At 48.7% G+C, this 15285-nt stretch overlaps 1 protein-coding gene across 1 annotated transcript; it reads left to right on the forward strand.

The window, feature by feature from the left end:
• Positions 1-832: 832 nt before the first annotated feature.
• Positions 833-8447, forward strand: TNFRSF4 (TNF receptor superfamily member 4). Its single transcript, XM_064397095.1, has 7 exons — positions 833-1463; positions 2117-2239; positions 2899-3000; positions 4459-4525; positions 5005-5273; positions 6794-6919; positions 7377-8447. Exons 1-7 carry the CDS (start codon positions 1325-1327, stop codon positions 7445-7447), a joined length of 897 nt encoding a protein of 298 aa, XP_064253165.1. The 5' UTR covers positions 833-1324; the 3' UTR covers positions 7448-8447.
• The last annotated feature ends 6838 nt before the right edge of the window (positions 8448-15285 follow it).

Genomic DNA, 15285 nt, shown 5'->3' on the forward strand with positions numbered 1-15285 from the left:
TAAAGCTGCAATTCCAGGCAGCTGGAACACCTAAAATTGAGATCCTGGGTCCCATTCTAATAGGCTGGAAAATGAAATTCCTTCATTCCCACTATTTTGTGGATTCAGTGATGCCAGGGAGCTCTCCTAGAGCTTAACTGAGCTCCTGGCTCCAGCTCCAGCAGTCTGGAAAACGGAATTCCCGAATTCCCACTATTTCCCCACCTCGGCCAGGGCATTCCCACAGCGCTCCTCCATACCTGCTTTTCCAGCCCTTCCCATCGGGATTTCCCTCCCTCGAGGGCTCCTTTTACCCCTTAAACCCTTCTCTAGCTCAGCATTTCCTTCACCTGCCGAAAAACCCCAAACCGGGAGCGGGAAGGGGCGTGGAGAAAAGCGGGAATTTCCCGCAAATGTCCCCGCCCGGAGCCGTTCCCGCTCTCGGGGCCCTCACAGCGCCCTGAGGGGAACGGAGCCGTGAGAGGAGCCGGCTCCGTGAGGGGAAAGGCTCCGTGAGAGGAGCCGGCTCCGTGAGGGGAAAGGCGCCGTGAGGAGAACGGCTCCGTGAGGGGAAAGGCTCCGTGAGAGGAGCCGGCTCCGTGAGGGGAAAGGCGCCGTGAGGAGAACGGCTCCGTGAGGGGAAAGGCTCCGTGAGAGGAGCCGGCTCCGTGAGGGGAAAGGCTCCGTGAGAGGAGCCGGCTCCGTGAGGGGAAAGGCTCCGTGAGAGGAGCCGGCTCCGTGAAGGGAAAGGCGCTGTGAGAGGAACCGGCTCCGTGAGGGGAAAGGCGCCGTGAGGAGAACGGCTCCGTGAGGGGAAAGGCTCCGTGAGAGGAACGGCTCCGTGCAGGGAAAAGCGGTGTGAGGGGAAAGGCGCCGTGAGGAGAACGGCTCCGTGAGGGGAACGGCTCCGTGAGGGGAAAGGCTCCGTGAGGAGAACGGCTCCGTGAGGGGAAAGGCTCCGTGAGGAGAACGGCTCCGTGAGGGGAACGGCTCCGTGAGGGGAACGGCACTGTGAGAGCAGCCGGCTCCGTGAGGGGAAAGGCTCCGTGAGAGGAACGGCTCCGTGAGGGGAAAGGCGCTGTGAAGGGAAAAGCGCCGTGAGAGGAAAAGCACCGGGAAGGGAAAGGCACCGTGAGAGAAGCCGGTTCCGTGAGGGGAAAGGCTCCGTGAGAGGAACGGCTCCGTGAGGGGAAAGGCGCCGTGAGGGGAACGGCTCCGTGAGGGGAAAGGCACTGTGAGGGGAAAGGCACTGTGAGGAGAACGGCTCCGTGAGGAGAAAACCGCCGTGAGGGGAAAGGCACTGGTGAAGGGACGGTGCCCCGAGGGAACGGCTCCCTGCGTGGGAATGGCGCTTCCAAGGATTCCCTGGAATTTCCCCGCTCTCTGCTGGCTCCTGGCCGTGCCCATTCCCGGTTCCCTGGGCTTGGAATGCCAGGAGCACCAATACAGCTTCCGTGACAAATGCTGCAGCGACTGCGCCCCCGGTGAGTGCCCGCCGCGGGGCTGGGGTGCGAGAACCGGGCTTTAGGGCTATATCGAATTTTTTCTTAGTGTAATACCTATTTTTAGTGTAATACTTTTTAGACTGATGAAAATAAGTTTTAGACCAAAAAAAAGGGAAAAATCTTCCTTTTTGAAACTGTTTTTTAACTTTTTTTGATGTCTTTTTCTTCCTAAATGCCTCGGTCCAGGGGCATTTCCTAAATGTTTTTCCCTGACTCTGGAAGGGATATTTAGGATCCACTGGGACAAAAATTTGGGGCATTTTCTCCAATTTCAGCCCTCCCCAGCCCTTTTCATCCGCTCCATTAAATGTTGATTTTTTCCTCCTGGCCAAACTTACAGGGATTTTTCTTAACAAAAAAAAATTCTGGGCACCATTTGATCCCAAAGGGAGAAATTTAGGATTTTTCCCCTCATGATCCCAGCCAATCCTGATTTAGTCCCAAGGTTAAAAATTAGGATTTTCCCTTCAGGACCCCAATGAATCCCAATTTTTGTGGCGTTTTTTAGGGGAGAGGATGTGGAGTCAGCCACAGCTCCCCAGGCCAGTGGCACACTGTTTGTTCCCAAAGGATGAAGTTTAGGATTTTTACCCTCAGGATCCCACAGAATGCTGATTTTTGGGTGTTTTTAGGGGAGAGGATGCGGAGCCGCTGCACGGCCTCGGCCGACACCGTGTGCTCGCCGTGCCAGGATGGATATTTCAGCTCCAGGCACCACCACGGCTTCTGCCACAGCTGCACCATCTGCAACACCCGTGAGTGCTGGCATCTGGGGGAAAAAATCTCATTTTTGGGGGGAAAAAAAAATCCCTTTTTGGGGGGGAAACAAATTTCATATTTGAGGTGAAAAAACCACCTTTTCGCAGCAAAAAAAAATCCCAGGTTTGGGGCGTTGGGGGGAGAAAATCCCTTTTTGGGGATAGAATCCCTTTTGAAGGGAAAAACCCCATTTTGAGGAAAAAAAAGTCCCTTTTTGGAGGGGAAAATCACTTTTTGGGGCATTTTTGAGGGAAAAATCTCTCTCTGGGGGGAAATATTCCCTTTTCAGGGGAGCAGTCCCTTTTTGGGGGGAAAAATCCCATTTTGGGATAAAAACTCCCTTTTTGAGGGAAAAAAAAATCCCTATTTTTGGGGAACAATCCCATTTTGGAGAAAAATCCCTTTTTGAGGGAATTTAGGATGGAATAAAATCTCATTTTGGGCCTTTTCCTGGCTGCTCCCCCCTCAGTTGTGAGGGCCTACCTCAAAATCTGTCCTCAAACAAAACCACTGAACGGTTGTTGTTAAATTAATTATCAGCTACTAATCACGAATTAATTGTTAAATTGCTGAATTCCTACACACAAAATCCCAAACCCTGAGGAGTTAATTGTTGCTGTTAATGAAGGAATTAATGAATTTCTGCCTTGGCCAGGGAAGGGCAGCGTGGAGGTGAAGCCGTGCGAGAAAACCTCGGACAGGGTCTGCGCCTGCCAGGCGGGATTCCAGCCAGCCTGGGGGGCTCCTGGGGCAAGGGGTGAGTGGGGACTGGAATTGTCTTGGGAAGGGGTGAGTGGGGACTGGAATTGTCTTGGGAAGGGGTGAGTGGGGACTGGAATTGTCTTGGGAAGGGGTAAATGGGGACTGGAATTCCCTTGGGAAGGGCTGAGTGGGGACTGGAATTCCCTTGGGAAGGGCTGAGTGGGGACTGGAATTCCCTTGGGAAGGGGTAAATGGGGACTGGAATTGTCTTGGGAAGGGCTGAGTGGGGACTGGAATTGTCTTGGAAGGGGTGAGTGGGGACTGGAATTCCCTTGGGAAGGGGTAAATGGGGTCTGGAATTGTCTTGGGAAGGGCTGAGTGGGGACTGGAATTGTCTTGGAAGGGCTGAGTGGGGACTGGAATTGTCTTGGAAGGGGTAAATGGGGACTGGAATTCCCTTGGGAAGGGGTAAATGGGGACTGGAATTCCCTTGGGAAGGGGTAAATGGGGTCTGGAATTCCCTTGGGAAGGGCTGAGTGGGGACTGGAATTCCCTTGGGAAGGGCTGAGTGGGGACTGGAATTCCCTTGGGAAGGGGTAAATGGGGTCTGGAATTCCCTTGGGAAGGGCTGAGTGGGGACTGGAATTCCCTTGGGAAGGGCTGAGTGGGGATTGGAGTTCCCTTGGGAAGGGGTAAATGGGGACTGGAATTGTCTTGGGAAGGGCTGAGTGGGGTCTGGAATTCCCTTGGGAAGGGCTGAGTGGGGACTGGAATTCCCTTGGGAAGGGCTGAGTGGGGTCTGGAATTCCCTTGGGAAGGGCTGAGTGGGGTCTGGAATTCCCTTGGGAAGGGCTGAGTGGGGACTGGAGTTCCCTTGGGAAGGGCTGAGTGGGGACTGGAATTCCCTTGGGAAGGGCTGAGTGGGGACTGGAGTTCCCTTGGGAAGGGCTGAGTGGGGACTGGAATTCCCTTGGGAAGGGGTAAATGGGGACTGGAATTCCCTTGGGAAGGGCTGAGTGGGGACTGGAATTCCTTTGGGAAGGGCTGAGTGGGGACTGGAATTCCCTTGGGAAGGGGTGAGTGGGGACTGGAGTTCCCTTGGGAAGTAAGTGTTGGGATTTGGAATTCCCTTGGGAATAGCTGGGATTTGAGCCAGCCAGAATTCCCTTGGGAAGCAGTGAGTCAGGATTTGGAACTCCCTTGGGAATTCCCTTGGGAAGGGCTGAGTCAGGATTTGGAATTCCCTTGGGAATTCCCTTGGGAAGGGGTGAGTCAGGATTTGGAATTCCCTTGGGAAGCAGGGAGTCCAGGCATGTACCAGCTGGAATTCCCTTTGGAATTCTGGGATGTGCCAGCCCTCCCAAAGTCCTGCCTCCCGTGTGGCAATTCCTGGCTGGAATTGTGGGATCCTCCCAGATAATATCCAGAATTAATAGTCCTGGATAATCCAGAATTATCCAGTGGATAAAACTGGGAATTCTGCCACTTCCCTGGATAATCCCTTTTTCCCCAGTGTGCTCCCGATGTCCTGAAGGGACTTTCTCCAGAGGAGGGAACAAGAACTGCCAGCCTTGGACCAAGTAGGAATCCTTTTTTGGGGGGAAAAAATCCTTTTTTTGGGGGAAAAAAATCCTTTTTTGGGGCAAAAAAAAAATCTTTTTGGGTGGAGAATGCTCAGAGCAGCTCTGGGGGGTTCGTTTTTCCAAGAAAAGCCCAAATCCAGAGAAATAATTTGGAATAAACCTGGATTTAAGTGCCATGAATCCCATCCTTTGGGATTTTTAGGATCCTGAAGGGATTTTTAGGATTTCCCACCTTTTTTTTAAAACCTCTCGGATGTTTTTTTGGGAACAAAAAATTCCTGTGCCAGAATCAGCTGGGGAAAAAAAAAATCCCACATCATTTTTCCCAGCAACAACTGATTTAATTATCCCTCCCATTCCTGTGGGATGTCGGGATAAAACCCTAAATTTGTCGGGATAAAACACAGGTTGGGGTTGTGCGGGTGGGATTCAGGAATGATTCCACGTTGGCAAACCCTCTGGGATTTCTTTTCCAGCTGCAGCACTTTTGGGAAGAGCACGCTGCGGGCTGGCACGGCCGCAGAGGATGCGCAGTGCAGCAGCAGCCCTGGCACTGCCAGCAGCCCCGGCCCGCTTCCCCCTCCCACGGCATTCCCGGGAAACAGGGACCCCTTTCCCACGGCATTCCCAGCAAACAGGGACCCCTTTCCCACGGAATTCCCAGAAAACAGCTCCAGAGCGTCCAGCCCCAGGGACATCCCCGCGGTTTGTCGGGATCCCGGCGTTCCCACGGAGCCTGCATGGGGTAAGGACGGGCAGGGAACTCAGCTGGGGCTGCTCCCTGGGAAGGGAATTCCCACTTCCTCAAAAGCCAGAGCTGGATTTCACACAGAACATTCCAGCATCCCACATTTCCATGTAAAGCTGCTTTTCTGGGAAGGGAATTCCCATTTTCTGTGAATCCTTCTCTGTATTTCACAGAGCATTCCAGGATCCCACATTTCCATGTAAAGCTGCTTTTCTGGGAAGGGAATTCCCATTTCCTCTGAATCCTTCTCTGTATTTCACAGAACCAGAGTCCCAGCTGGAGCTGCTTTCCTGGGAAGAGAATTCCCACTTCCTCTGAATCCTTCTCTGTATTTCACACAGAACATTCCAGCATCCCACATTTCCATCTGAGTCTGCTTTCCTGGGAAGGGAATTCCCACTTTCTCAAAAGCCAGAGCTGGATTTCACACAGAACATTCCAGCACCCCACATTTCCATGTAAAGCTGCTTTTCTGGGAAGGGAATTCCCATTTCCTCTGAATTCTTCTCTGTATTTCACAGAACCAGAGTCCCAGCTGGAGCTGCTTTCCTGGGAAGAGAATTCCCACTTCCTCTGAATTCTTCTCTGTATTTCACACAGAACATTCCAGCATCCCACAATCCCAGCTGGAGCTGCTTTCCTGGGAAGAGAATTCCCACTTCCTCTGAATTCTTCTCTGTATTTCACACAGAATTCCAGGATCTCACATTTCCATCTGGGTCTGCTTTTCTGGGAGGGGAATTCCCACTTCCTCAAAAGCCAGAGCTGGATTTCACACAGAACATTCCAGCATCCCACATTTCCATCTGAGTCTGCTTTCCTGGGAATGGAATTCCCAATTTCTCTGAATTCTTTTCTGTGTTTCACAGCACATTCCAGGATCCTACATTTCCATGTAAAGCTGCTTTCCTGGGAAGGGAATTCCCAATTTCTCTGAATCCATTTCTGTATTTCACACAGCATTCCAGGATCCCACATTTCCATCAGAATCTACTTTCTTGGAAAGGGAATTCCCACTTCCTCTGAATTCTCCTCTGTATTTCACAAAGCATTCCAGGATCCCACATTTCCATGTAAAGCTGCTTTCCTGGGAAGGGAATTCCCACTTCCTCAAAAGCCAGAGCTGGATTTCACAGAACATTCCAGGATCCCACATTTCCATCAGAATCTGCTTTCCTGGGAAGGGAATTCCCACTTCCTCTGAATTCTCCTCTGTATTTCACACAGAACATTCCAGGATCCCACATTTCCATGTAAAGCTGCTTTTCTGGGAAGGGAATTCCCAATTTCTCAGAAGTTTTTTTCTGTATTTCACAGAACATTCCAGGATCCCACATTTCCAGTTGCTCAATTTCCATGTAAAACTGCTTTCCTGGAAGTGAAATCCCATTTTCTCTGAATCCTTTTCTGTATTTTCCACAACTTCCCAGAGTTCTGGATTCTCCCTGTGGAACCTGGGAATCCATCCAGAACCAGGAATCTTTGTTTTTTAGGGAATTCTTCCGTTCTAATTCCAGGCTCTTTGTCCCTGCTCCTCCTGTGCCTGATCCTGCTGATGGTGAGTGGAATTTCCATCCTGCTCCTGATCGTCCAAGCAGCCCAGAAAAAATCCAGGAATGGGCCTGGGAGGAGCAGCCAGCACAGTGAGTTCCCTTTTTATGGGGTAAAAAACAGGGAAAAAAATTCCCGAACATTCCCTGTTTTTTCCCTGGACACATTCCCTGTTTTTTCCCTGGACACATTCCCTCTTTTCCTGGAACATTCCCGTTTTTCCCGGAGCCATTCCCATTTTTCCTGGAACATTCCTTGTTTCCCTGGATACATTCCCTGTTTTCTTGGACACATTCCCTGTTTTTCCCGGAGCCATTCCCTGTTTTTCCTGAACACATTCCCATTTTCCCAGAGCCATTCCCATTTCCGTGACCACATTCCCATTTTTCCTGAACACATTCCCATTTTCCCAGAGCCATTCCCATTTCCTGGAGCATTCCCTGTTTTCCTTGAGCCATTCCCATTTTTCCTGAACACATTCCCATTTCCCTGACCACATTCCCATTTCCCGGAGCATTCCCATTTCCCGGAGCATTCCCTGTTTTCCAGAGGCGAGCAGCTGCCGGATCCCCATCCAGGAGGAGCAGATCGATTCCAATTCCAGCCTCATCAAGAACTGAGCCCCCGGGAGCTGCAGGAGCACCGGACTAATTAATTAGGGCTGCCGTGGCTTCATTAGCAGTTAATTGGCGGCTCTTCGAGAACTCGAGAGCTCCCTTCGGAATTTGGGAGAATTCCTGAGGGAATTTTCTGTGGATTTTTTTTTTTTTTTCCCTTTTGGGCAAATCCTTGAGCTCTAAACCCAGGATTAAATGGCAAAGCTGAGCTCTAAAACCAGGATTAATTGGCCAAGCTGAGCTCTAAAACCAGGATCAAATGGCCAAACTGAGCTCTAAAACCAGGATTAATTGGCCAAACTGAGCTCTAAAACCAGGATCAAATAGCAAAGCTGAGCTCTAAAACCAGGATTAACTGGCCAAATTGAGCTCTAAAACCAGGATCAAATGGCCAAACTGAGCTCTAAAACCAGGATTAATTGGCCAAACTGAGCTCTAAAACCAGGATCAAATGGCCAAACTGAGCTCTAAAACCAGGATTAATTGGCCAAACTGAGCTCTAAAACCAGGATTAATTGGCCAAACTGAGCTCTAAAACCAGGATTAAGTGGCCAAGCTGAGCTCTAAACCCAGGATTAAGTCAAACTCAATCCACACTTCATGAAATGAATTTTCCTTCTCTAATTCCTTTCCCACAAATTTGGAAAGGAAATTTTTTGGGAGCAAATCCCCAACTCTGGAATGTGGGGGAGGAGCCCCAAGTCTCCTTTTGCTGAATTTGAAATATTTCCGTGGAAATTGCAGAAAAAATGGAATTTTTTATCGTTCTGGAGTGATTTTCCCTCCAACTATCAACAGAAAACTCCTCAAAAATGGGAATTTTAAACCCATAAATATCCCAAAGAATCCGGCAGGGAATGGATGCGGGGATCCAAGAGGCCTTGGAGGGCCTGGAGTGGAGGATTTGGGAATTTTATATGTTATACATATCCAGGGCTTTATACCGTGTATAGGAACGTTTGTATCGTGTACAAGGGGCTGGCAATAAACGCCGAGAAACGGAGCTGGAGTGAGCGGGGAAATGGGAATTCCGGGAAAGAACAGGGATGGAAAATGGGATAAACGCCGAGAAACGGAGCTGGAGTGAGCGGGGAAATGGGAATTCCGGGAAATGGGAATTCCGGGAGGATGGGAAGGGAACAGGGATGGAAAATGGGATAAACTCTGAGAAATGGATCTGGTGTGAGCGGGGAAAATGGGAATTCCGGGAAAGAACAGGGATGGAAAATGGGATAAACGCTGAGAAACGGAGCTGGTGTGAGCGGGGAAAATGGGAATTCCGGGAAAGAACAGGGATGGAAAATGGGATAAACGCCGAGAAACGGAGCTGGTGTGAGCGGGGAAAATGGGAATTCCGGGAAATGGGAATTCTGGGAAAGAACAGGGATGGAAAATGGGATAAACGCTGAGAAATGGATCTGGTGTGAGCGGGGAAAATGGGAATTCTGGAAAAGAACAGGGGATGGAAAATGGGATAAACTCTGAGAAACAGAGCTGGTGTGAGCGGGGAAAAATGGGAATTCTGGGGAAATGGGAATTCCGGGAGGATGGGAAGGGAACAGGGATGGAAAATGGGATAAACTCTGAGAAACGGAGCTGGTGTGGGGGGGGAAATGGGAATTCCGGGAAAATGGGAATTCCGGGGAAATGGGAATTCCGGGAGGATTGGGAAGGACAGGGATGGAAAATGGGATAAACTCTGAGAAACGGATCTGGTGTGGGGGAAAAATGGGAATTCTGGGAAAATGGGAATTCCGGGAAAGAACAGGGGATGGAAAGTGGGATAAACTCTGAGAAACGGAGCTGGTGTGAGCGGGGAAAAATGGGAATTCTGGGAAAATGGGAATTCTGGGAGGATGGGAAGGGCTGGGGTGGAAAATGGGATAAACTCTGAGAAACGGAGCTGGTGTGAGTGGGAAATGGGAATTCTGGGAGGATGGGAATTCTGGGAGGATTGGGAAGGGCTGGGAAGGGAACAGGGATGGAAAATGGCAAATAATCACATTGCTGAGGGGAAAAAAATCCCATTTTTTATTGGATAATAATCACATTCCTGAGGGAAAAATAATCCCATTTTTATTGGAAAAAATGGCAAATGAGCACATTGCTGAGGGAGAAAAAAATCCCATTTTTCCCTGGATAATAATCACATTCCTGAGGGGGGAAAATCCCATTTTCCCCTGGATAACAGCTGTATTCCTGAGGGGAAAATAATCCCATTTTTCATTGGGAAAAATGACAAATAATCACATTCCTGAGGGGAAAAAATTCCATTTTTCCCTGGATAATAATCACATTCCTGAGGGGAAAATAATCCCATTTTTCATTGGAAAAATGGCAAATAATGGGGAATTCCAGGAGGATGGGACAGCCTGGGAAGGGAACAGGGATGGAAAATGCAGCGGGAAAATGGAAATTAGCACATTGCTGAGGGGGAAAAATCCCATTTTTTATTGGGAAAAAAAGACAAATAAACACATTCCTGAGGGGGAAAATAATCCCATTTTTTATTGGAAAAAATGGCAAATGAGCACATTCCTGAGGGAGAAAATAATCCCATTTTTCCCTGGATAATAATCACATTCCTGAGGGGGGAAAATCCCATTTTTCCCTGGATATCAGCTGTATTCCTGAGGGGAAAATAATCCCATTTTTCCTTGGAAAAAAATGACAAATAATTGCATTCCTGAGGGGAAAACATTCCATTTTTCCATGGAAAAAAAAAAGACAAATAATCACATTCCTGAGGGGAAAAATTCCCATTTTCCCTGGATATCAGCTGTATTCCTGAGGGGAAAAATTCCCATTTTTCCCTGGATATCACCTGTATTCCTGAGGGGAAAAATTCCCATTTTCCCTGGATATCAGCTGTATTCCTGAGGGGAAAAATTCCCATTTTCCCTGGATATCAGCTGTATTCCTGAGGGGAAAAATTCCCATTTTCCCTGGATATCAGCTGTATTCCTGAGGGGAAAAATTCCCATTTTCCCTGGATATCAGCTGTATTCCTGAGGGGAAAAATTCCCATTTTCCCTGGATATTTCACCCCTCATCTTCCAAATAAATCCCCCCATTTCTCCAATTTTGTTAAAAATTAAACCCAACCTCCCAACTTTTCAACCTCCCTGAAAAAAATCCAAATAAATTCAATTTCCCCTTCTTCCCAACCCCCATCCACAAATCCAGCATTCCCCTTCATTTGCCCCGCAGGAAATAATCCCTAATTAACGTTTAATTAACCAGCCCCGTAATGAGGAGAGAATTGTTGGAGTTCCGCTTGCGCTCTGGGCTTTGCCTTCGGCCCCTCCCGGTGCCGATTTTCCGCTGCTTTTATCTCCAGGTTTCCTTTTCTCCTGAACTCCAGTTTGACTCACTTTTGCCACCAGAGGTGGAAAAAAAACCTCAAAAAAACCTCACAGGAAAAACTTCGGGGCCGGGTTTGGGTTTTGCCAGGGTTTTGGGAGGGTTTCTGGATTTTTTTTCCGACGTTTTTCCTTTTTTTTTCCAGGTTTTTCAAGGTTTTTTCCTGGGTTTTCCAAGTTTTTTTTCCCAGGTTTTTTAATGGGTTTTTTTCCTTATTTTTCCTTTTTTTTTTTCCCTGGGTTTTTATAGTTTTTTTTTTCCCAGTTTTTTAATGTTTTTTTTTTCCTTTTTAAATTTTTTTTCCTGTTTTTTTATAGTTTTTTTCCCCAGATTTTTTTCTGTTTTTTTTCTTTTTTTTTTCCTTTTTTTCCCCCTTTTTTTTTTTTTCTTTTTTTTTTCTTTTTTTTTTTCATTTTTTTTCTTTTTTTCCCTGGGTTTTTATAGGTTTTTTTCCCCAGATATTTCTCTGGGTTTTTTTTCCCTTTTTTTCTTTTTTTTCTTTTTTTTTTTTTTTTTCCTGGGTTTTTATATTTTTTTTCCCCAGATTTTTTTCTGTTTTTTTTCCCTGGGTTTTCCCTCTGTCTAGGTTGGCTTCCCTTTGGGAATATCAAATTTTTTAGGATTTTCCTCATGGACACACCAAATTTGGAAGAAAAAACAGGAATTTCCACAATCCTGAGGGAAAAAAAATCCCATTTTCCCCTGGATAATAATTGCATTTGTGAGGAAAAAAATCCCATTTTTCCCTGGATAATAATTGTATTTCTGAGGAAAAAAATTTCCATTTTTCCCTGTTAATAATTGTATTTATGAGGAAAAAAATCCCACTTTCCCCTGGATAATAATTGTATTTTTAGGGCAAAAATCCCATTTTTCAGAGCCTCCCGGCAGCAATTCCCCATTTCCCGACCCTTTCCATGGGAATTTCCTGCTGCTCTCCCTCGGGAATTCTCCAGCCCTTCCCCCCCTCCCTCCCTGCTCATCTCCGACCTCCATCCATGACTAACCTCCCCTTTAGGTCGGGCCTAACGGGTTCTAAGCCCGGCCTAAGGGACGTTTATCCCCCAGACCCACCTCCATCCATGACTAACCTCCCCTTTGGGTCGGGCCTAACGGGTTCTAAGCCCGGCCTAAGGGACGTTTATCCCCCAGACCCACCTCCATCCATGACTAACCTCCCCTTTAGGTCGGGCCTAACGGGTTCTAAGCCCGGCCTAAGGGACGTTTATCCCCCAGATCCCAGAGATTTCCCTCCACAAACCCCGGCACCACCCACGGATTTTCCCACAATATGGGAATAAAAATTCCACTTTGTGGGGTGGAAATCACCCCAAAGCCCGGCCTGGCTGGGCTTAGGCCGGGCCTAACCCCCCTGAGCTCCTGAGGGTGATTTTTCACGGCAGGATGAGCTCAGGGTTTCCTTTCTCCCCTGATCGGAGAAAAATCGGCGCCAGGAAACCAAAACCGCGGCGCAGAACGGCTGAGAGCGCTCGGCTGCTGACGTGGGCTCCCTTTTTTGGGCTGGTTTCCTTTTTTTGGGGTCGTTTCCTTTTTCTTTTGGGGGAGTTTTCCTTTTTTGGGCTGGTTTCCTTTGTTTTGGGCTGGTTTCCTTTGGTTTGGGGTCGTTTCCTTTTTGTTTTAGGGGAGTTTTCCTTTTTTGGGCTGGTTTCCTTTTTTTGGGGTCGTTTCCTTTTTGTTTTAGGGGAGTTTTCCTTTTTGGGGGCTGGTTTCCTTTTTTTGGGGTCGTTTCCTTTTTGTTTTAGGGGAGTTTCCCTTTTTTTGGGCTCGTTTCCTTTGTTTTGGGCTGGTTTCCTTTTCTGGGGAAGGTTTCCTTTGTTTTGGGGTCATTTCCTTTTGTTTTAGGGTAGTTTCCCTTTTTTAGGCTGGTTTCCTTTTTTTGGGCTGGTTTCCTTTTTTTGGGCTGGTTTCCTTTGTTTTGGGCTGGTTTCCTTTGGTTTGGGGTCGTTTCCTTTTTGTTTTAGGGTAGTTTTCCTTTTTTGGGGCTGGTTTCCTTTTTTTGGGCAGGTTTTCTTTTTGTTTTAGGGGAGTTTCCCCTTTTTTGGGCTGGTTTCCTTTGTTTTGGGGTAATTTCTTTTGTTTTCTCCCAAATCCCCTCATTTGGGCGGCTCAGCGAAGTTGGGGCTCCAGGGAGAGGGGAGAGGGGGGAGATGTGGGCACAGGAGAATTCCCAGGAATTCTTGGGGCTGGAAAAGCTCTGCAGGGTCAGGGATGGGAATTCTGCCCTTTTCCCAAAGCCCCGATTCCCTTTTCCACGGGGAAATCCCAACCCAAATTCTCCTGGCACCATTTTTTGGCCATTTCTTCTCATTCCCCTCAGAGAGGGGAATTTTTTCCCAGGGGAAGGCAGGGCTGTGATCAGGGTTTTCTTTTTTGGGAAGGATTCTGGGGTTTTGATGGATATGGGGTTTCTGGCAATGTCAGATTTTTTAGGATTTTCCCTGTGGAGTCCCCAGATTTGCAGCCCAGAGAGGGGAACCTTCCCATGGCGTGTGCTGAGTGAGTTTTTGGGGTGAGGATTTCACTCCAGCATTCTGGCAATGTTGAATTTTTTAGGATTTTCCCCAGATTTGCAGCCCCAAGAGGGGAACCTTTCAGTGGAGTGTGCTGAGTGAGTTTTTGGGAAGGATTTTTGGGGGTTTTGATGGGTTTGGGGTGAGGATTTCCCTCCATCCTTCTGACAATGTCGGATTTTTAGGATTTCCCCAGATTTGCAGCCCCAAGAGGGGAACCTTTTCATGGAGTGTGCTGAGTGAGTTTTTGGGGATGAAGATTTCCCTCCATCCTTCTGACAATGTCGGATTTTTAGGATTTTCCCCGTAATTTGCAGCCCCAAGAGGGGAACCTGTCCATGGCGTGTGCTGAGTGAGTTTTTGGGGTGAGGATTTCACTCCATCTTTCTGGCAATGTTGAATTTTTTAGGATTTCCCCAGATTTGCAGCCCAGAGAGGGGAACCTTCCCATGGCGTGTGCTGAGTGAGTTTTGAGGTGAGGATTTTTGGAGGTTTTGATGGATTTGAGGTGAGGATTTCCCTCCATCCTTCTGACAATGTCGGATTTTTAGGATTTCCCCAGATTTGCAGCCAAAGAGGGGAACCTTTCCGCAGGAGTTTCTCGGGAGGGAAGCAGCCGCGGCGTGGGCCCGAGCAGGGAAATGTCAGCAGCCAGAGGCGGAGCTGCCGAGAAAGCCCCGCGGGCAGCAGGCGATGATGGCGCTGATAAATCCGATCATCAATGCCAGAAACGCGATAAACCCCAAAGGGCAGCGCTGCCTCCCGGCCCCGCAGCGGAAAGTTCCGTCACCTGACGGGGCCGGGGCCTCAAAGGGCAAACCCAGACCAAAAATCCCCGGGGGTTTGAAAAAAGAGAGAGAGAGAAAGAAAGAATTTGGGTTTTGCTGTGGGGAGCGAGCAAAACCAGCTGGGAGGGGCGGGGGGCACCGGGGTGGGAAAGGGGGAAAGGGGGAAAGGGTGGGATGGGAAAGAGGGAAAGGTTGGGATGGGAACGAGGGAGAAGTTGGGATGGGAAAGAGGGAGAGGTCGGGATGGGTTTAGGAAAAGGTCGGGATGGGTTTAGGGAAACGTTGGGATAGGTTTTAAGGAAAGGCTGGGATAGGATTTAGGGAAAGATTTGGATGGGTTTAGGGAAGGGCTGGGATGGGTTTTAGGGAAAGGTCGGGATGGGAAAGAGGGAGAGGTTGGGATGAGATTTTAGGAAAAGCTGGGATGGGATTTAGGGAAAAGTTGGGATGGGAAAGAGGGAGAGGTTGGGATGGGATTTAGGGAGAGGTTGGGATGGGAGAGAGGGAAAAGTTGGGATGGGTTTAGGGAAAGGTTGGGATGGGAACAAGGGAAAGGCTGAGATGGGTTTAAAGAAAGGTTGGGATGGGTTTAGGGAAAGACTGGGAGGGATTTTAGGGAAGGAGGATGGTTGGGATGGGTTTAGGGAAAGACTGGGAGGGATTTTAGGGAAGGAGGATGGTTGGGATGGGTTTTAGGGGAAGCTGGGATGGATTTTAGGGAAGGAGGATGGTTGGGATGGGTTTTAGGGGAAGCTGGGACGGATTTTAGGGAAGGAGGATGGTTGGGATGGGTTTTAGGGGAAGCTGGGATGGATTTTAGGGAAGGAGGATGGTTGGGATGGATTTTAGGGGAAGCTGGGATGGATTTTAGGGAAGGAGGATGGTTGGGATGGGTTTTAGGGGAAGCTGGGATGGATTTTAGGGAAGGAGGATGGTTGGGATGGGTTTTAGGGGAAGCTGGGATGGATTTTAGGGAAGGAGGATGGTTGGGATGGGTTTTAGGGGAAGCTGGGATGGATTTTAGGGCTGGATGGGTCCATGGATGGAATTCCCAGGGGGTTTCTGGCCCCATCCCTGAAGTGCCCCGGGCCAGCCGGGGATCCCTGCAGAGCTGACTCCCCCTCCCTCCCTCCCCCCATCCCAAATCTCCCCCTTTAAC

Source organism: Passer domesticus, chromosome 22 (assembly GCF_036417665.1).
Source record: "Passer domesticus isolate bPasDom1 chromosome 22, bPasDom1.hap1, whole genome shotgun sequence".
Lineage (NCBI taxonomy): Eukaryota > Metazoa > Chordata > Aves > Passeriformes > Passeridae > Passer > Passer domesticus.